Below are 21,173 nucleotides of genomic sequence, written 5' to 3'. Positions count from 1 at the left end.
AGTAAAGGGAGGGCTACTGGTGAGCGCAACTACTCAGGCCTCTCCTTCTGGATCACGCACTACCTTTCCGGTCCATCTCCGCTGGCCCGGTTCATCTGCTTCCTGCAGTGCCTTGATAGACTCTGGGGCGGAGGGCTGTTTTATGGACGAGACCTGGGCTCGGGAACATGACCTTCCTCTCAGACAGTTAGGGAGCCCACGGCCTTGTTCGCTTTAGATGGTAGTTCTCTCCCCAAGATTCAGCGTGAGACGCTGCCTTTAACCCTCACTGTCTCTGGTAATCATAGCGAAACCATTTCTTTTTTAATTTTTCGTTCACCTTTTACACCTGTTGTTTTGGGTCATCCCTGGCTAGTGCGCCATAACCCTTCTATTAATTGGTCTAGTAATACTATCCTATCCTGGAATGTTTCTTGTCATGTGACCTGTTTAATGTCTGCTATCCCTCCTGTTTCCTCTGTCTCTACTTCACAGGAGGAGCCTGGCGATTTGACAGGGGTGCCGGAGGAGTATCACGATCTGCGCACGGTGTTCAGTCGTTCCAAGGCCACTTCTCTCCCTCCACACCGGTCGTATGACTGTAGTATTGATCTCCTTCCGGGAACTACTCCCCCGGGGTAGATTATACTCTCTGTCGGCTCCCGAACGTAAGGCTCTCGAGGATTATTTGTCGGTTTCGCTCAACGCCGGTACCATAGTCTCCTCCTCCTCTCCCGCCGGAGCGGGGTTTTTTTTTGTTCAGAAGAAGGACGGGTCCCTGCGCCCATGCGTGGATTATCGAGGGCTGAATGACATAACAGTTAAGAATCGTTATCCGCTTCCTCTTATGTCTTCAGCCTTCGAGATCCTGCAGGGAGCCAGGTTTTTCACCAAATTGGACCTTCGTAACGCCTACCATCTCGTGCGCATCAGGGAGGGGGACGAGTGGAAGACGGCGTTTAACACTCCGTTAGGGCACTTTGAATACCGGGTTCTTCCTTTCGGCCTCTTTAACGCTCCAGCTGTCTTTCAGGCACTAGTTAACGACGTCCTGAGAGACATGCTGAACATTTTTGTTTTCGTTTACATGGACGATATCCTGATTTTTCTCCGTCTCTCTCGATTCATGTTCAGCACGTGCGACGCGTCCTCCAGCGCCTTTTGGAGAACTGTCTTTATGTGAAGGCTGAGAAGTGCATTTTTCATGCCGCCTCTGTCCCTTTTCTCGGTTCCGTTATTTCCGCTGAGGGCATTAAGATGGATCCCGCTAAGGTCCAGGCTGTCATTGATTGGCCCGTTCCTAAGTCACGCGTCGAGCTGCAGCGCTTTCTGGGCTTCGCTAATTTCTATCGTCGTTTCATCCGTAATTTCGGTCAGGTGGCAGCTCCCCTCACAGCCCTTACTTCTGTTAAGACGTGCTTTAAGTGGTCCGTTTCCGCCCAGGGAGCTTTTGATCTTCTTAAGAATCGTTTTACATCCGCTCCTATTCTTGTTACACCTGACATCTCTAGACAGTTTGTTGTTGAGGTTGACGCGTCAGAGGTGGGCGTGGGAGCCATTCTTTCTCAGCGCTCTCTCTCTGACGGCAAGGTCCATCCTTGCGCGTTTTCTCTCATCGCTTATCGCCGTCAGAACGTAACTATGATGTTGGTAATCGCGAACTGCTCGCCATCCGCTTAGCCCTAGGCGAATGGCGACAGTGGTTGGAGGGGGCGACCGTTCCTTTTGTCGTTTGGACTGACCATAGGAACCTTGAGTACATCCGTTCAGCCAAACGACTTAATGCGCGTCAGGCTCGTTGGGCTCTGTTTTTCGCTCGTTTCGAGTTTGTTATTTCTTATCGTCCGGGCTCAAAAACACCAAGCCTGATGCTTTATCTCGTCTCTTCAGTTCTTCTGAGGTCTCCACCGACCCCGAGGGGATTCTCCCTGACGGGCGTGTTGTCGGGTTGACTGTCTGGGGAATTGAGAGGCAGGTAAAGCAAGCACTCGTTCACACTCCGTCGCCGCGAGCTTGTCCTAGGAACCTTCTGTTCGTTCCCGTTCCTACTCGTCCGGCCGTTCTTCAGTGGGCCCACTCTGCCAAGTTAGCCGGCCACCCCGGCGTTCGGGGTACGCTCGCTTCCATTCGCCAGCGTTTCTGGTGGCCCACTCGGGAACGTGACGCGCGTCGATTTGTCGCCGCTTGTTCGGTCTGCGCGCAGACTAAATCTGGGAACTCTCCTCCTGCCGGCCGTCTCAGACCGCTTCCCATTCCCTCTCGACCGTGGTCTCACATCGCTTTAGATTTTATCACCGGACTGCCTTCATCAGCGGGAAGACAGTTATTCTTACGGTTGTCGATAGATTCTCTAAGGCGGCTCATTTCATTCCTCTCGATAAGCTCCCTTCTGCTAAGGAGACGGCTCAGATCATTATCGAGAATGTTTTCCGAATTCATGGCCTTCCTTCTGACGTCGTTTCCGACAGAGGCCCGCAGTTCACGTCCCAATTTTGGAGGGAGTTTTGCCGTTTGATTGGGGCTTCCGTCAGTCTCTCGTCCGGCTTTCATCCCCAGTCTAACGGTCAAGCCGAACGGGCCAATCAGGCTGTTGGTCGCATTTTACGCAGTCTTTCTTTTCGTAACCCTGCGTCTTGGTCAGAACAGCTCCCCTGGGCAGAGTACGCCCACAACTCGCTTCCCTCGTCTGCTACCGGTCTATCCCCTTTTCAGAGTAGCCTCGGGTACCAGCCTCCGCTGTTCTCTTCTCAGCTCGCCGAGTCCTGCGTCCCCTCCGCTCAGGCTTTTGTCCAGCGTTGCGAGCGCACCTGGAAGGGGGTCAGGTCGGCACTTTGCCGTAATAGGGCGCAGACTGTGAGGGCCGCTAATAAGCGTAGGACCAAGAGTCCTAGATATTGTTGCGGTCAGAGAGTATGGCTCTCCACTCAGAACCTTCCCCTTAAGACAGCTTCTCGCAAGTTGGCCCCGCGGTTCATTGGCCCGTTCCGTATTTCTCAGGTCATTAATCCTGTCGCAGTGCGACTTCTTCTCCCGCTATCTTCGTCGCGTTCACCCGGTCTTCCATGTCTCCTGTGTTAAGCCCATTCTTCGCGCCCCCGCTCGTCCCTCCCCCCCCATCCTTGTCGAGGCGCACCCATCTACAGGGTTCGTAAGATTTTGGACATGCGCCCTCGGGGCCGTGGTCATCAGTACCTAGTGGATTGGGAGGGGTACGGTCCTGAGGAGAGGAGTTGGGTTCCCTCTCGGGACGTGCTGGACCGTTCGCTGATCGATGATTTCCTCCGTTGCCGCCAGGTTTCCTCCTCGAGTGCGCCAGGAGGCGCTCGGTGAGTGGGGGGGGGTACTGTCATGTCTTGTTATGTCTGTTCCTGTCCTTTCTCTTCACTCTGTCTCTCTCTGCTGGTCTTTTTAGGTTACCTTCTCTGTCTCTCATTCTTCAGCTGTTCTACATCTCCTCTAACTAGCTCATTCACTCTTTCACACCTGTTCTCTCTTCCCCCTCTGATTAGGTCTCTATTTCTCTCTCTGTTCCTGCTACTTTCAGTGTCTGATTCTTGTTTGTGTTTTTTGATGCCAGAAGCAAGCTGTCGTCCCGTTTGCTTCCACCTTGTCCTATCCTGTCGGAGTCTGCCTGGCAGGTGCATCCTGCATTATACTACGTTCTTTTGTTCCATTGACTACGTTGGAAGAGGATTTATGCCATTCCTGTTTTTTCATTAAAGAACTCTGTTTTCTGTTAAAACCGCTTTTGGGTCTTCACTCAAGGACATAACAACTATATATTGATTTCTCAACTTTCCTAATATTAAGCAAATATTAAGCACATTTCTTCTACCTGTCTGGCATGAAAATGAACCACAGGAAAAGTGTCCTCCATTCGCTGTTGTCATGCCCTGACCTTAGTTATCTCTGTTTTCTTTATTATTTTGGTTAGGTCAGGGTGTGACGAGGGTGGTATGTGTTTGTCTTGTCTAGGGTTTTTTGTATGTCTATGGGGTTTTGGGATTGTCTAGGTAAATGTAGGTCTATGGTGGCCTGAATTGGTTCCCAATCAGAGACAGCTGTTTATCGTTGTCTCTGATTGGAGATCCTATTTAGGTTGCCATTTTCCATTTTGGTTTTGTGTGTTATTGTCTATGTGTAGTTACCTGTCAGCACTTGTGTTATATAGCTTCACGTTTGTTTTGTTATTTTGTTAGTTTGTTTAGTGTTCTTTGTTTTAATAAAGAAGAATGTATTCATATCACGCTGCAACTTGGTCTCCTCGTTATGACGAACGTGACAGAATAACCCACAAAAAAAGGACCAACCAGCGTGAAAGGGAGGAACAGCGCTTTGTGGAAAAATGGACCTGGGAGGAGATAATGTCAAGGGACAAGACCCTGCCATAGAAGCAGGTGGAGATAGCACAGGAGGAAATGTGATGATACGAGGAGTCAAGGCAACCACAGAAACCCAAATCTTTTTTGGGGGGAGGAACATGGAGCAGTCGGCGGAGCCGAGGAGTAAACCTGAGCCAGTCTGGGAGAAGAAGGAGGATTCGGTGGAGAGAGAAATGGGGGAGTTGTTGAGTTGGTAGAGGACTCACGGATTTGGAATAAAAGAACGTGTTGTCAGTCTGGTGCCACCTGAGTCAGCTCTCCGTACTCGTCCGGAACAATTGATGCCGGCTATACACACCAGGTCTCCAGTGTACCTTCAAGAGCCAGTGCGTCCTGTGCCAACTCCTCACACTCTCCCTCAAGTGCGCTTTCCCAGTCAGGTGTGTCCTGTTCCTACTCCTTGCACTTGCCCTGAGGTGCGTGTCACCAGCCCGGTACCACCAGTTCCGGCACCACGCACCAGGCCTCCAGTGCGCCTTCAGAGTCCAGTACGTCCTGTCTCCTTCCCTAACTCACCCTGAGGTGCGTGTCCTCAGCCCGTTACTGCAAGTTCTGGCACCACGCACCAGGCCTCCAGTGCGCCTCCAGGGCCCAGTACGCTCTGTCCCTCCTCGCCGCACTCGCCCTGAGGTGCGTGTCCCCAGCCCAGTACCACCAGTGCCGGCACCAGGCCTACAGTGCACCTCCCCAGTCCAGAGCATCCGGCGACCAGTACCCAGTCCAGAGCGTGCGGCGACAGTACACAGACCGGAACCTCCAACGACGGTCCCCAGTCTGGAACCACCAGCGACGGTCCCCAGTCCGGGCATCCGACGATGATCCACAGGTCAGTGCTACAAGAGTGGACTCAGTGTAAAGAAGGGGGGCTGCGTCCAGAACCAGAGCCGACACAGAGGTTAGATGCCCACCCAGACCCTCCCATATAGGTTTAGGTTTGCGGCCGAGAGTCCACACCTTACTGTAGGCCTTCAAACCCTAGTCTGTTTGTTTTATGGCGGTTTTGGGGTAGTGGCCGCCATTCAGGTTATGTCGATATAGGACTCGTTTTACTGTGGAGATACTTTCGTACCTGTTTCCTCCAGCATCTTCGTAAGGTCCTTTGCTGTTGGTCTGGGATTGATTTGCACTTTTCGCACCAAAGTACATTAATCTCTAGGAGACAGAATGCGTCTCCTTCCTAAGCGGTATGATGGCTGCATGGTCCCATGGTGTTTATACTTGCGTACTATTGTTTGTACAGATGAATGTGATACCTTCAGGCATTTGGAAATTGCTCCCAAGGATGAACCAGATTTTTTTTCTGAGGTCTTGGTTGCTTTTCATTTTCCCATGATGTCAAGCAAAGAGGCACTGAGTTTGAAGGTAGGCCTTGAAAAACATGCATGGGTACATCTCCAATTGACTCATATGATGTCAATTAGCCTAACAGAAGCTTCTAAAGCCATGACATAATTTACTGGAATTTTCCAAGCTGTTTAAAGGCACATTCAACTTAATGTATGTAAACTTCTGACACACTGGAATTGTGATACAGTGAGTTATTGTAACGGCTCTCGTGGGTTGAAGAAGGAGACCAAGGTGCAGCGTGGTAGGCGTTCATGATTTTTAATAAACACTGCAACAAAATAACAAAGTAGAAAAAACGAAAGCGGACAGTTCTGTCAGGCAACAAAACAGCTAAACAGAAAATAACTCCCCACAAAACCCAAACGGAAAATCACAATTTATATATGATCCCCAATCAGAGACAACGATAGACAGCTGCCTCTGATTGGGAACCACACTAAGCAAAACAACAAAGAAATAGAAATCATAGATTGTCCCACCAGAGTCACACCTTGACCTAACCAAACATAGAGAATAAATAATGATCTCTAAGGTCAGGTCGTGACAGTACCCCCCCCCCAAAAGGTGCGGACTCCGGCTGCAAACCTGAACCTATAGGGGAGGGTCCGGGTGGCCATCTACTCTCGGTGGGGGCTCCGGTGCGGGACGCAGACCCCACCCTGCTTTAGGCTCCCCCCACTTTGGTGGCACCTCAGACCTCAGGTGCAGTGATCGTTGCCGTGACCTCCGGTCCGTAGATCATCGCCGGGGGCTCCGGACTGCGGATCGCCGCTGGAGGCGCGGGACTGGGGACCGTCGCTGCAGGCACCGGACTGGGGACCGTCGCTGCAGGCTCCGGACAGGGACCGTCGCTGCAGGCTCCGGACTGGGGACCGTCGCTGGAGGCTCTGTGCCATGGATCGTCGTTGGAGGCTCCGTGCCATGGATCATCGCTGGAGGCTCTGTGCCATGGATCGTCACTGGAGGCTTCGGGCCATGGATTATCACTGGAGGCTTCGTACGTGGAGCCGGAACAGGTCTCACCGGACTGAGGAGACGTACTGGAAGCCTGGTGCGTGGAGCTGCCACAAGGCTTACCAGGCTGGGGAGACATACTGGAGGCCTGTTACGTGGAATCTGAGCAGGTCTCACCGGACTGGGGAGATGCACTGGAAGCCTGGTGCGTGGAGCAGGCACCGGATACACTGGGCCGTGGATGAGCAATGGAAGTCTCAAGCGTAGAGATGGCACAACCCGTCCTGGCAGGATGGTTACTTTCACCTGGCTAATGCAGGGCGCTAGCACACGTCACACTGGGGTGTACAGACACACCGGAGACACGGTGCACAGAGACGGCGCAGAAAATCCTGGGCTGAAGAGACGTACCGGAGGCCAGGAGCGCTGAGCCGGCACCATCTGTCCTGGCTGGATGCCCACTCTAGCCAGGCCAATGTGGGGAGCTGAAATATAGCGTACCAGGCTGTGACTGCACACTGGAGACATGGTGCGCATCAACGCATAACACGGTGCCCGACCGGTCACACGCTCCCCAAGGTAAGCACGGGGAGTTGGCTCAGGTCTAAACCCTGACTCCGCCAATCTCCCTGTGTGCTCACCCCATAAATTTTTGGGAGCTGCTTCTAGGGCTTCCGTGCTAGCCATGACCCCTTGTATAGTTGCTCCCTCCTTGCTGCCTCCGTCTGCTCCCATGGTAGGCGATCCTTCCCAGCCAGGATCTCCTCCCACGTACAGGATCCTTTAGCATTCAGAATGTCCTCCCACGTCCCTTCCTCCTGACCACGCTGCTTGGTCTTTTTGTGGTGGGGAGTTCTGTAACGACTCTCGTGGGTTGAAGAAGGAGACCAAGGTGCAGCATCGTAGGCGTTCATGATTTTTAAAAACTGAACACCGCAACAAAATAACTAAGTAGAAAAAACAAAAGCGCAGAGTTCTGTCAGGCAACAAAACAGCTAAACAGAAGATAACTCCCTACAAAACCCAAAAGGAAAATCACAACTTATATTTGATCCCAATCAGAGACAATGACAGACAGCTGGGTCTGATTGGGAACCACACTAGGCAAACAACAAAGAAATAGAAAACATAAATTCTCCCACCCGAGTCACACCCTGACCTAACCAAATATATAGAATAAATAAGGATCTCTAAGGTCAGGGTGTGACAGTTATAAGTGAATAATCTGTCTGTAAACATTTGTTGGAAAAATGCACAAAGTAGATGTCCTAACCAACATGCCAAAACTATAGTTTGTTAACAAGAAATTTGTGGGGTGGTTGAAAAACGAGTCTTCATGACTCCAACCTAAGTGTATGTAAACTTCTGACTTCAACTGTATTTAAAAAAATAATGGATTTATTGTGAAGGGTAAGCTATATTACATGGATTCACTATACTTTTTAAAATGTAGATGTTCCCAAAGTCTGTATCATTGGCTAGTAGGCTATGTGTGATAGCCAGGAGATGCTAAATGTGTTTATGTTAATTAACAGTCAGTTACAGTGAGACCGACAGTTATTTGCTTGACAATCACCGGCTGATGGAATTTCATGACTGATACAGCCCTCGGTGAAGTTACACGTGGTCTGTGGTTGTAAGGCCGGTTGGACGTACTGCCAAATTAAAGTGGGCTTATTAAAGATAAATTAACATTAAAATCTCTGCCAACAGCTCTGGTGGACATTCCAGCAGTCAGCATGCCAATTGCACACTCTCTCAAAACTGCAGACATCTGAGGCATTGTCTTGTGTGACAAAACTGTACATTTTAGTGGCCTTTTATTGTCCCCAGCACAAGGTGCACCTGTTTAATGATCATGGTGTTTAATCAGCTTCTTGATATGCCACACCTGTCAGGTGGATGGATTGTATTGGCAAAGGAAAAATTCTCACTGACAGGGATGTAAACAAATTTGTTTTTTGAGTGTATTTGTGAAAATTTCTGTGATCTTTTATTTCATCTCATGAAACATGGGACAAGCACTTTACATGTTGTATTTTTTAATATATATTTTTTTATTTCACCTTTATTTAACCAGGTAGGCCAATTCAGAACAAGTTCTCATTTTCAACTAAGACCTGACCAAGATAAAGCATGGACTAAACAAATGCACAGTCAATAACACAATAGAAAAATCTATATACAGTGTGTGCAAATGAAGATTAGGGAGGTAAGGCAATAAATAGGCCATTGTGGCGAAATAATTACAATTTAGCAATTAAACACTGGAGTGTTAGATGTGCAGAAGATGAATGTGCAAGTAGAGATACTGGGGTGCAAAAGAGAGAAAAAAATAACAATATGGGGATGAGGTAGTTGGGTGGGCTATTTACAGGTGCAATAATCTGTAAACTACTCTGACGGCTGATGCTAAAAGTTATTGAGGGAGATATGAGTCTCCAGCTTCAGTGATCCAGTCATATTTTTGTTCAGTATATTTAGAATGGGCAGCCAGCTAATGAACGAATGAGTGCATCGGGGAGATAGCAACAAACATGCAGATGCAATAAGAGAAAGTAGATTATCTAACTGAAGATACTGTAGCTAGCTAACATGATGTCACAAAGCATGATGCGCTAGCCAGCATTCAACGCCCGGCTATTGTCATACTGAAACTGAAAATGGCCTTCCCCAAACTGTTGCCACAAAGTTGGAAGCACAGAATCAACTGGAATGTCATTGTATGCTATAGCGTGACGATTTCAATTCACTGGAACTACGGGCCCTAGCACGAACCATGAAAACAGCCCCAGACAATTATTCCTCCTCCACCAAAATGTACAGTTGGCACTATGCATTTGTGCAGGTAGCGTTCTCCTGGCACCCTCCAAACCAAGATTCGTCCTTCGGAACCACATTAGGGTGAAGTGTGATTCATCACTCCAGAGAATGTTTTTCCACTGCTCCATAGTCCATTGGTGACGAGCTTTACACCACTCCAGCCGAGGCTTGGCATTACGCATGGTGATCTTAGGCTTGTGTGCGGCTACCCGGCCATGGAAACCCATTTCATGAAGCTCCTGATGAACAGTTCTTGCGCTGACGTTGCTTTGAGGCAGTTTGCAACCATGGATAGACAAGTTTTACGCACTTCAGCACTCTTCAGTAAGGCCATTTTACTGTCAATGTTTGTCTATTGAGATTGCACGGCTGCGTGCTCCATTTTATACACCTGTCAGCAACAGATGTGGCTGATTTGAAGGCATGTCCACGTACGTTTGTATACATAGTGTAGATGTTCCGTTTATCAGGTCCCAAGCTCCAATGACTGTAATGACTATTTATTTACAAGTTAATTACATTATTATTTTTGCTTTAGCACCATCTGTACCTGATCTAGTCTCACGTCCGGTATTATGCCGTTTGGCGGAAGATACTTATTGAGAGAGAGACTAGAGCAGACCCAGAGGTTATGACTGAAGGTGACAGGATGGTCAATTTACTTTGTGCTGTTATAATTTATGCTATCAAACCCTGCGATTTCATTGGGGCAGTTCCCCATCATAGCAAATAGCTAGCAAAACAATCCAAGCAATGTTCGCACGGCCTACGTGGCCTCGCAGCTGCTGGCAGGGTCACAGAGGGGCAGCGTTTATACCCATCCACAAAAAACTTTTTGTGTCGGAGGAAACACCATACACCTGGTGACCGTGTCAGAGTGCATGCTCCTAGCCGCCACAGGAGTTACGACAGCGCGATCAGACAAGGACATCCCGGCCAGCCAAACCCTCCCTTAACTCGGACAATGCTGGGCCAATTGTGCGTCGTCTCATGGGTCTCCCAGTCACGGACTGCACGGGTCTCAAACCAGCATCTGTAGCAACCACTGCAGTGTCGTAAACCGCTGCCCCACTCGCGAGGTGCCATCTACAAAGTTCTTAAAGCTTATCAAATTGCCTTGCACGAAGTATCAATATACTAAAATAGTACACAGGACTCAAAGAATTTAAAAAAAACATTAATTGTATTTTTTGATCACAGAAACAATTAGGAAAATATGGAAAAAATAAATAAATAATGAAATGTTAATTATATAAAGCAGCCCGTGTAATCATCTGCCAGAGAGTAGCCCCAATGTCAAGCCTGCTCCTGCTCTTCCCCCTGGCGCTCGAGGACACCAGGCTGCCCTGTATTTTGTACTCCTGCCACCATCATTTACACACACCTACCTTCCCTCTTCACGCACAACAGCGATATTGAACTCACCTGGACTTACTCAATCACCTGTTTATTACTTCCCCTATATTTGTCAGTTCCCCAGCTCTGTTCCCCGCTGCTGCATTGATTGTATTTTGTCTGTGTTACCCGTGTGCTGACGCTGTCCTGTCTCATTCTATGTCCATTCCCTATTAAATGTTTCACTCCCAGTACTTGCTTCTCTCCAGCGTCATCCCTTGACAGAATGCAGCAGCCAACACAGGAAGCATTGAGGAGAACTGGCGTTCCGATTGGTGGTGACGTCGGCCCTGGGTCGCCGCCAATGGAACCGGGGGTGCATAACCAGCTTGTCGGGCTTCTATGTCCAAGCTGGCTCGAGAGGTTTCCTTGCCTCGGTTGGCTCAGCAGGTTTCCATCTGACGTCATGCTCCACCGGATCATTGGGCTCCCACGCTGCAGCGGGATCAACAGGCGTCCTTGCCTCAGCCGGATTGTCAGGCTCCTATGCCTCAGCCAGCTCTCCAGGCTCCCACGCCCCTGCCGGTTTGTGGGGAGTTTACCCCCAGCCGGCTTACCCAGCGCCCATATCATGGCTGGTTCGCCCAGGTGGGAAGCCGGGTGGCGCCCTTAGAGGGGTGAGTACTGTCACGCCTGCTCCCGCTCTTCCCCGATGGTGCTCGAGGGAGCCTGGCTGCCCTGCATTACGCACTCCTGCCACCATCATTTACGCACACCTGCCTTCCCTCGTCATGCGCATCAGCGATATTGGACTCACCTGGACTCACTCAATCACCTGTTTATTACTTCCCCTATATTTGTTTCCCCAGCTCTGCTGCATTGATTGTATTTTGTTTGTGTTACCCGTGTGCTGTATCGTTCTATGTCTGTTCCCTATTAATGTTTGACTCCCCGTACTTGCTTCTCCTCTCCATCGTCATCCCTTGACACCCAATGGGCCCGAGCCCCAAGTAATACATTTGGGCCAGATAACTCTCCCCGGAATTGGCCCAAGCCTCAAATAATACATTTGGGTCAGATCACTCACACCGGAATCGGCCCGAGCCCCAAGTAATACATTTGGGACAGATAACTCGCACCGGAATTGACCCGAGCTCAATCCCCGCATCCTAGCCATAAGTACTACTGCCAAATGCGGTCCAGACTCGGGCCACATGACGTCGGCCAAGTCTCACTCTCAGCCGAGTGCCCCGAATCTCAGCCGGCTAGCTTTAAACAATATATTTTTATAACAGCAAAATGTACACATTTACCACACTTTTATGAGCATTTAAAACATAATCCATGAATTACATAATATATATACTTTATATATACTTTTTTACCAATCACAAGCCCCTAACACCCTAATGGGCAGCCTCCACTGCAAAGACCCTATGAGCTTTGGTGGTATCCACAGTTAATTTTTTTTGTATGTGGCTCAATATTGTGCCATAAAAGATCAAACAAATTCATACGTGTCCATATCATGGCATGAATCTTAAAGAATCTGTGATTGGGTACGAAAAAGTAAAGTAAGGCCATTGCTCTCAACTATAGCACTGTCTGAAGAAGAGAGTAAACAAAAAGAATGCAAAACATGATTGAGTGTGGCCAAACATTTGATGATTGTAAACTAGATGGGTCCACACCGGTTTATAAAATTGTTTTATATGACAGCTGAGCAGCATTATAGAGCAGCAGTTTGGAACATTGTGTATTGGTGGAATCTAAACAACACATTACAGTTAATTAGGAAGAAGCCTCCAGCCCTGCCTCCTCTTTCATCTCTGTTCTTTCCTTTCCTTTCCTTATCATTGACAGAACACAAAGCTATTTCACTGGGGGAAAGTTTTTTGAGCTACACAATATTAGAAAAGCAATGTTAGGTCAATTTGATTTTCTATAACAGCCAAATGACTTGCAGTCCATTGGTCTACGTAGAGGTAAAAAGCTGAAAATCTTCGTAATGTGTGAGTCACTGTGGTCTTTGTGGTTTCTTATACCTCTCTTTTTACAGGGGTCACAAGGCTTCAGAAGATCCAAATTGCAAAGTTAAAAAGGTTCAGTATTCAACAGGCAATCATTGGTCTCCATCTAGATGGAACAAAAGCACCTCTACTTAAACTTTGTTCAGGATATCATTCGTATATTGCTCGCAACAGTGCCCACTGTAATCCCAAACAAGTTTTCGGAATCACAATGCATGGTTGCCACATTACATGACCCTGCATGTAAAGAAGACACATATCAGATAAATCAGGAAGCTGCGCTGACACAATAGCAAAATAACATGCAAATTAAACCACAAAGAGGGTAGGCTTCGGATTTGTTCATAATCATTTATATAACTGCTGAAAGCGGCCCTGAAATAAAGCCCAGTGATTGGTGGATGTAGGCACCACCAAAGCCCATATTCCTGCCAATATCTATTCTTACTTCCTGTGAGTCAAGCCCAGCTGTCACTAGCAGACGTGGACAGTGCACAGAAAAGCCTCAGATCAGCTCCAACACACAGCTTTTTCATTCTCCACTAAATCTGCCCCCTGTGTTATGATCCACTGAAGTGAATCAAGCCATCAAAGTAAACATCCAAGATGACTTATACTGTAGTCTGAAAGAACTAGAAAGAGACTAAACAGACTACAAGCCAAAACAAACAAGAATGCTGTATGTAAAACTATGATTTCAAATAATTCACTATCTGATCAGTCTTAACGAGATGTGGGTTGATAAAATTGAATCAGTACATTGACCTATAACAGAGCAGAGATGCAACTACAGTGCGTAGCCACCACACAGTATTTGTGTCTGTGGAATTGGAATAACACATGATGTTCAGTATCCGTGAGCCCTCTGTACCTGGTGTGCCTAAACAGTGATTATTACTATACTTAACCCTGTAATGGAGAGATGTTCCGATCAGATCGAACCAGCAGCACATCATGTGACCACATCTCATTTCTTGATTCAAATATTAAAAAAAGGGCTTTGTTCATCCCACATTGCCCTTTAAACCCACAGAGTTTAAATTTCATGGTGTTACCTCGCTCAGACTTTGCATGCATCAACAAATGGTTGTGTGCCACTTCACTGACTGTCAGGGAATGAGAGATTGCTTTAACATTTTATGTGGTTAGGTTATATGTAAAATACCTCATGTTGTAAGATCTGGCATGCATCAGCAACGCCTAGGCAGAGGAATGGACCCATCAACTTGATTTCCTTTTTCATATTGAATTGGTTTCAAATTGGTTTGGTTTCATATCGAATTACCAAGATCACGTAATAATGACCTTATAATATCAATTTAGTCGAATTCATCAATTTATCTTGTGGTATTTACAAACAATTTAGTAAACTGTATAAAGCATTAAATAACTAAATCACTCATGCAAAATGTATGCTGACAAAATGTGTCCTCTCCATTGGAATTGTTTCCAATCGATTTTTGATTCTGTTTGCATTTACACCCTGATCCTGTGGAGGAGAGGGCGGCGTGGGTAAATAGGATTATGGCTAGTTCAATGTAGAAGGTTAAACTCTGCCCTATGACCTAAATAATTGACATGGAATACATTAGAGCAAGCTACAAATCAATACAAAATATCCTTTGGCTTGTGTCTTCTCCACAGACTCACACATGACATGAACAGCAATTAAACACATCTGAAGCATTTGGAATTCAGCAATAATAGACAATAGAGTGTTGCCACAATGTGCACATAAAAATAGGTGACAAAAAAAAAGTCTCTCCACGTGGGGGGTACTTATACAAAGTGGCCAGCTAGACCAAAAAAAGAGCCACTAGGCATTCAGTTGCTCTGGCAGAGTTGACTCACAGAAAACAAAAGAGAGCAAGATGTTTAGGTGAGAATACACATGCCCACAGTTGGACAACGCTGCCAAGAAACATTGAAGACAGAGCTGCATTGGAATGCAAAAGGAGTATACTGAACAACATGACAAACTATTGCTGTGTATCTATACCATGCCAATTTTATGTGTATATCTGTGGGAAATACTTCCAACCTGGCCCCTCATACAATCATGGCCATCTAATAATCCCATGATTCCAATTGGAAAATGAACCCCTCAACTCTCCACTGTGATAGCTGATGTGTGGTGAGTAGTCATGCTTAAAATGGATTAACCAGGTAGGTGCTTTACATTGGTGCTGGATGTGGTGAGTTTCTCAATGTAAAATGTTTTGAGATCCATTGAAAAGTACTATATACTGTAAATGCAATCTAGGATCATCTGTATGATTATACTTTTTTATATAGATATTTATATACACTAATGTTCAAAAGTTTGGGATCACTGAGAAATGTCCTTGTTTTTTAAAGAAAATCAAAAAAATGTGTCCATTAAAATAACATCAAATTGATCAGAAATAGAGTGTAGACATTTTTAATGTTGTAAATGACTATTGTAGATGGAAACGGCTGATTTTTAATGGAATATCTACACAGGCGTACAGAGGCCCATTATCAGCAACCATCACTCCTGTGTTCCAATGGCAAGTTGTGTTAGCTAATCCAAGTTTATCATTTTAAAAGGCTAATTGAAAACCCTTTTGCAATTATGTTAGCACAGCTGAAAACTGTTGCCCTGATTAAAGAAGCAATAAAACTGGCCTTCTATAGACGAGTTGAATATCTGGAGCATCAGCATTTGTGGGTTGGATTACAGGCTCTATATGGCCAGAAACAAAGGATTTTCTTCTGAAACTTGTCTGTCTATTCTTGTTCTGACAAATGAAGGCTATTCCATGTGAGAAATTGCTAAGAAACTGAAGATCTCGTACAATACTGTGTACTACTCCCTTCACAGAACAGCACAAACTAGCTCTAACCAGAATAGAAAGAGTGAGTTGGAGGCCCCGGTGCACAACTGAGCAAGAGAACAAGTACATTAGAGTGTCCAGTTTAAGAAACAGACGCCTCACAAGTCCTCAACTGACGGCTTAATTAAATAGTACCTACAAAACACCAGTCTCAACATCAACAGTGAAGAGGCGACTTTCATTTGTTAGGTTGCACAACAAAATATCAATCATGCATTCCCTGGATATGTTAGATGAAATGGCTTACTTTTTTAACATAAAATTACAGGCCCCCAATGCATTTATAAACTGACAGCGATAACAAAAGTGAACATTGAAACCTGAGAAAATCTATCCAAATCAATGTAAGAACATAGGGGCATGCTAATTAAAAAAATGACTAATCATTATTAGCCTGGTTCTGTATGGAATGCAGGTACATTATGGGACCCAGGTTAGGTCATTATCTCCTCAGGTTGGTGCGACCAAATCATGTGCTGATGCCATTTCCAGAGCAGCATAGATCTAGTGGCAAGTGACCTTACTTTCCTGACTGTATGCTTTCACTAGAAACATCATCGTCCCCAGAAATTTTGTAGCAGACATGAGTCAGACTCATGGTCCTGTGATGAGGTATCCCTGACTGCAACTTCAAAATCAGTGTTACCCTCATCAAATGGTCAACATGTTGGTTTTTCCCATGGGAGACTAGGGTTCATTTCCTGCCCATGACAATGGTGCCCAACTGTGGCAGGATCTCTCATGGGGGAGGAGGTCAAAGGGGGGTGAATGTAGAAGATATACATCTGGCTCATGGTGTCGAGATGATGTAGCCCTGCCTGCGACTTCAAAATGAGTATCACCCTCGGTTCAAGAGGAAAGTGTCAAAGTCTTCACCCCCTCAATTGGTTATTGTGCAGTTATTGATGATTTGCGTGAAGGTCAACTTTCCTCAAACCTTCCATTGAAAATGAATGACATAATATTTTGTCACCATCTATTGCTTTCAGTGACCAGCTGGTTAGATTGCTCAGCCACTGTAATTCAAACGTCTTATTTAGCAGAAAAGTTATTTTAACATTGTATGAATGGGACAGGACAGTCAAGAGGCAGCCTATAGATTACATATGTGAAGGCCAACGTGTGAATGTAGCTTGCTTCAAAAAATGATGGGAAGGTCGGCTCTTTTTACTGACTCTGATCTTTTTGACTTGTGCAGTCAAAAGAGCGAATGTTTCGACTCATTTCGTTCGAGTCGTGACCACATTTACATGCACAACAATATCCCATCATTATTCGGGATACTCAAGTATTGTGTTTTTGAGTTGACGCATATAAACATCATATCCATTTTACAATAACCCTAATAGCTCCTATCCCGATTTTCAGAAACCCGAACAAGATACCTGGGATTTGCTGATCATAGACTGGATACTGTGGCATGTAAATACCTTATCACATTTGATGTTATTTTTCGCTGTCTGCGCATGCTCAGTTCAGATAGGAACAGCAATAGTTGGAATAGGAACTGAAGTCATTTTCAAAGATTTTCATTTCCTTAATTAAAACCGGTCAACAAACTGATGTAATATGGAAATTTTGCACGGAAAAATCTCCCAAGTCCCTAAACTTCTTTGTTCAGCGAGAAAAGCAGAAATGAAAGGCAAAACTTTACTGATTTCAACTAGATTGTTGATGATTTACTCAATCAATGTATTACATTATTTTGGTGAGTAAGGCTTTATTTAGTATTCTAGAGCGCTAAGTAATGACCGAAGAGAAGCTGCATGCATCTAATTATAGACAATTTGCCTAACAAATATCCAACCTAATGTCGGAAAATTATAAGCAGAGAAATATCTAAATGATGCTTACATTTATTAGAATTCGCACCGCATGTCATAAATTCTTTCCGCAAACTAGGAAAATTAGGAATATTCTGCTAATTCATGGATACAGAAATGCTCGTTAGCGGGATATGAAAGGTGCATGTAAACTGCTTCTCCAGTATAATGCCTTAACCATTATCCGGAATACTGTGCACATGCAAAGTGGTCGATAATGCCCAGAGCATACAGGACCTCTACTGGCAAACATACACTGGAAACTCGAGAAATTCATGATTCTACAAGCCTTGTTCACATGTTGTTCACCTTAATGGGCCTATTTGAGCTGTCATTTGGGACCGATACTTGTAAAATCGTGATTTAAACGATGTACATTTGTTGATTGATTGACAGCCTACATTTGAAACAAGGCCTAGTTGTGGCCACAATCGGACTCGATGGTGAACGACTATTGGCAAAATGCATTGCTTAAATGCCACGAGGGACCAGAGCACCCCAAACGGTTTGTTCTCGAGTTCGAGTTTGTTGAGCAGAGGCTGTGAATGTTTTGGTTCTACAAAGATCATAACATTCAATAATCAATTAATGGATTCATTATTGTACCATATGAACAATTATCGGTTCTTAATATGTATTTGTCTTCTCTATGCTGCCTGCTGCCTCAGCATGATCGATTTTGCTTGCGTGCATATATGACAGACAGTTGTTGGTCTAAGCACGTCTCCAGAGTCACCAGAGGAGTGCATATTAATACTGCTGTGGAATTAATTGCGACCAGCAGGCCAAACGAACGACTAAAATGAAAGAGTCACTCAGTACAACGAATAATGAGTCAGTAAAAAGAGTCTATCAAAAATAACTATTTGATAGCGAACTACACATTACTAGCTTCAATGCTGTAAAATCTTGCCAGATTTTTGAGTGTCAGGCAAATAAACAAAATCTACTCTCATGGTGAATGTGATGTAGTCTTTTTTGGATAAATACATGCTATTGATCCACATCTTATATGTAAGCTTAAGGCAAACCCTCTGGAGCCCATGTACAGCCTTCGATTATGTTTATAAAATATGCAGCAGTACACAACGCCTCGATCTTATCAGAAAGTTGCAGCATCCTGTGATTAATCTGTTTCCCACTCACCATTTTAACTATTATATGTGGGAGATATGTACCTGTTCCAATTGTCTTTAACCACAGATAATAGGCTATTGTTAATTTGTTTTTAATGGAAGTCTGGTCCTGACTATGGAGAGCAGTTGAGCTAAGGATGCAGTTAATGTGAGTCTCCCAAGCGCCCTAAACATACCGGTAGCCTATACTGTAGCTGAATGCCATTATTCAAAGGCAGCAACAGAAAGCGATCTGTTGCTGATTTATATCACATTGCAAAACATGGTAGACCAAAAGTAGTAGGCTAGTGGTATGGTACAAGTAATAACAGTATAATATTAATAATCATAACAAAATACTAACAAGAAGAAGAATTACTTAATTTTACACTGTAAAGCTTTATGGACCATTACAAATAAATAGCTTGATGTGTGTGTATTTAACCCCCCCCCGCCCCCTCCTTTACACAACCCTAGTTGGGTATCATATCGGAGAATGCCTGTAGTCAAAACTGAAGCTGCGGAAGAATATCATTTTAGGGTCTTAAGGAAACCATTCACTCCATCGAAAGGGGCAAAAGTTGAGACAATCATATGTGGATATGATACACATTGAACGCTATGGTTCATAATATGAGCGACCAACATTAAAAGTGCTTAAAATGTACACGGATTGAGCCATCTGCTTTCCACACGCGTCTCTAAAATGATGACCTCACGAATGATGAAATATGTGAGAGGCTTTTGCATCCTACTCTCACAGATTGTTTGATGAAGGAATAATGACTTACCAACAGCTAAATCCAGTAGATCTGCGCACAATAGGAGACACAAAGAGAAGACAGTCATCTTTCCCTTATTTTGCAATAAATCCCAAACTCCATCCGCGTTTACATGCTCCCCGTTTTTCGGCTGTGTAATCCCCACCATTCCAAAGGTATGAGATCGAGAGGTGCCCACAAACTATTCATGATGCAGTTTAAGTATAAATGGGAAATATGAGAAGTTCGCCACAAATACACTTAAATTACAGCAATGAGGACCAATATTCGTCAAAAGAAACGACGTAATAGGCTAATACAAAATATTGTCCTGCTAGACAATCAACGTTAAGCAGTGCAGTCGAGGATTAGAAAAAACAGATAGGTTGGATGAAAATCTATGTTTCTCAGTCAATGCGTATCTCCCTCTCTCTCACTCTCTCTCTTTCTCTCGCTCTCCTGCGCGCTCTATCATCCTGCCCTCCAGACATAGACGCACGCACACAGTCACTCTTGATCACTCGCTCTATATTTCGCACAATTTTCCTTAATCCTACCCTGTCCCCAAACCCTTCCCCTCTAATTCTGCCCACTAAGCCGATTTATTTCTGCAGGATTTTGTTTTTACTTTAGTGAAAAGGTTTTTTAAAGATGATTATAACCTCCCATATACTGTGATGATTTACAGTTAACAGCAATGGACGTGGATAGTTTCAACATCTTTATCTGCCACTCATCATGGACAACAGTATTATTTTACCCCGATTTGTACCTGCCCCACTATTCGTTTTTTAGTAGCCTGTGTGCCATGCTACTATATCAATGATGTCAATTTCAGTCCTCTCCTTTACTCTTTTTCACGAGTCCCTTCAAATACAAATGAGTCATTGAGGTTATTGTGGATTTTGTGTCCACAAATACATTATTGGTAAGTGATCCATTGTCCATTTCTGTAAAATAATACACAATAGAGTGACTCAGACATGAGCATTACCATGCAATTCTCTAGGGTTATGCACTCACTGCAGGTGCTCACAAAAATAGTTAGACTTAGATTTTTAACTCAGAGACAGCATTTCCACTAGAACAAATGAAGATGACATGGTAGTACAGCCTGGTGTAAAAGGACCAGGTTGCTGCTTTCACACTGTACAAAAACAGAAACACCTGAAGCTGCATCAAGGTCCACACAAGGTGTTCACTTCCACCCACGTACCAGGTTGTAATCCTTCAATATTTTGGAGCATAAAGTATGCACTTTGATATATACCAGTAGAATAAACAACAAATGGTGGCTTATTTATCCTCTCTGGTCAGTTTATTCTATAAAGAGATGTGCATCTTGTATGACCTTCCCTATACAACACTTCTCCCCAAAATGAATTAGCAAGGAGAGATGTTACATAAAAAGAGAGAACTAGAGGCTGCTGGGATAAGGTCTGCAGTACTAATGCACTAAGGCTGTCTAGGATAAGTTCTGCAGTACTAATGCAGTATCACACATCTCTAGAGGGCAGTGTAAACAGCAAATTATTGAGGCAACAGAGCCAAACGTGTTCCTGTCTATATGGCACCTGCCCCATGAACAAAAAGGGGTCTCCAGTCTTTAGGGGATACACATCTTCCATTGTTGTCATGTATGGTGTTGCCAGCACAGGTTTCATACCAATCAACATTAAGTTAGGGGACACAAAGGGAAGCCTTTGGTTCGATAAACCATAAATGGTGTTTATTCCTTTATTTGTGGACTGAAGGACAGCAGATAG

The 21,173-nt window shown here is 45.0% G+C and overlaps 1 protein-coding gene across 2 annotated transcripts in view; it reads right to left on the bottom strand.

Moving 5' to 3' along the window:
- LOC135542036 (immunoglobulin superfamily member 21-like) overlaps positions 1 to 19,853 on the bottom strand; it is a 299,416-nt gene extending 279,563 nt beyond the window's left edge. For both annotated transcript variants that reach the window (XM_064968619.1, XM_064968620.1), the window contains exon 1: positions 19,438 to 19,853. In XM_064968619.1, the coding sequence (XP_064824691.1) occupies positions 19,438 to 19,576 (139 nt within the window). In that variant the 5' untranslated portion in view covers positions 19,577 to 19,853. The remainder of the gene's footprint in view (positions 1 to 19,437) is intronic.
- Positions 19,854 to 21,173: the final 1,320 nt, after the last annotated feature.

The sequence above is a fragment of the Oncorhynchus masou genome, chromosome 6 (genome assembly GCF_036934945.1).
Source record: "Oncorhynchus masou masou isolate Uvic2021 chromosome 6, UVic_Omas_1.1, whole genome shotgun sequence".
NCBI classification, from domain to species: Eukaryota; Metazoa; Chordata; class Actinopteri; order Salmoniformes; family Salmonidae; genus Oncorhynchus; species Oncorhynchus masou.
Note: the sequence above shows the minus strand (reverse complement) of the source record. Positions and strands in the feature narration are given on the sequence as shown.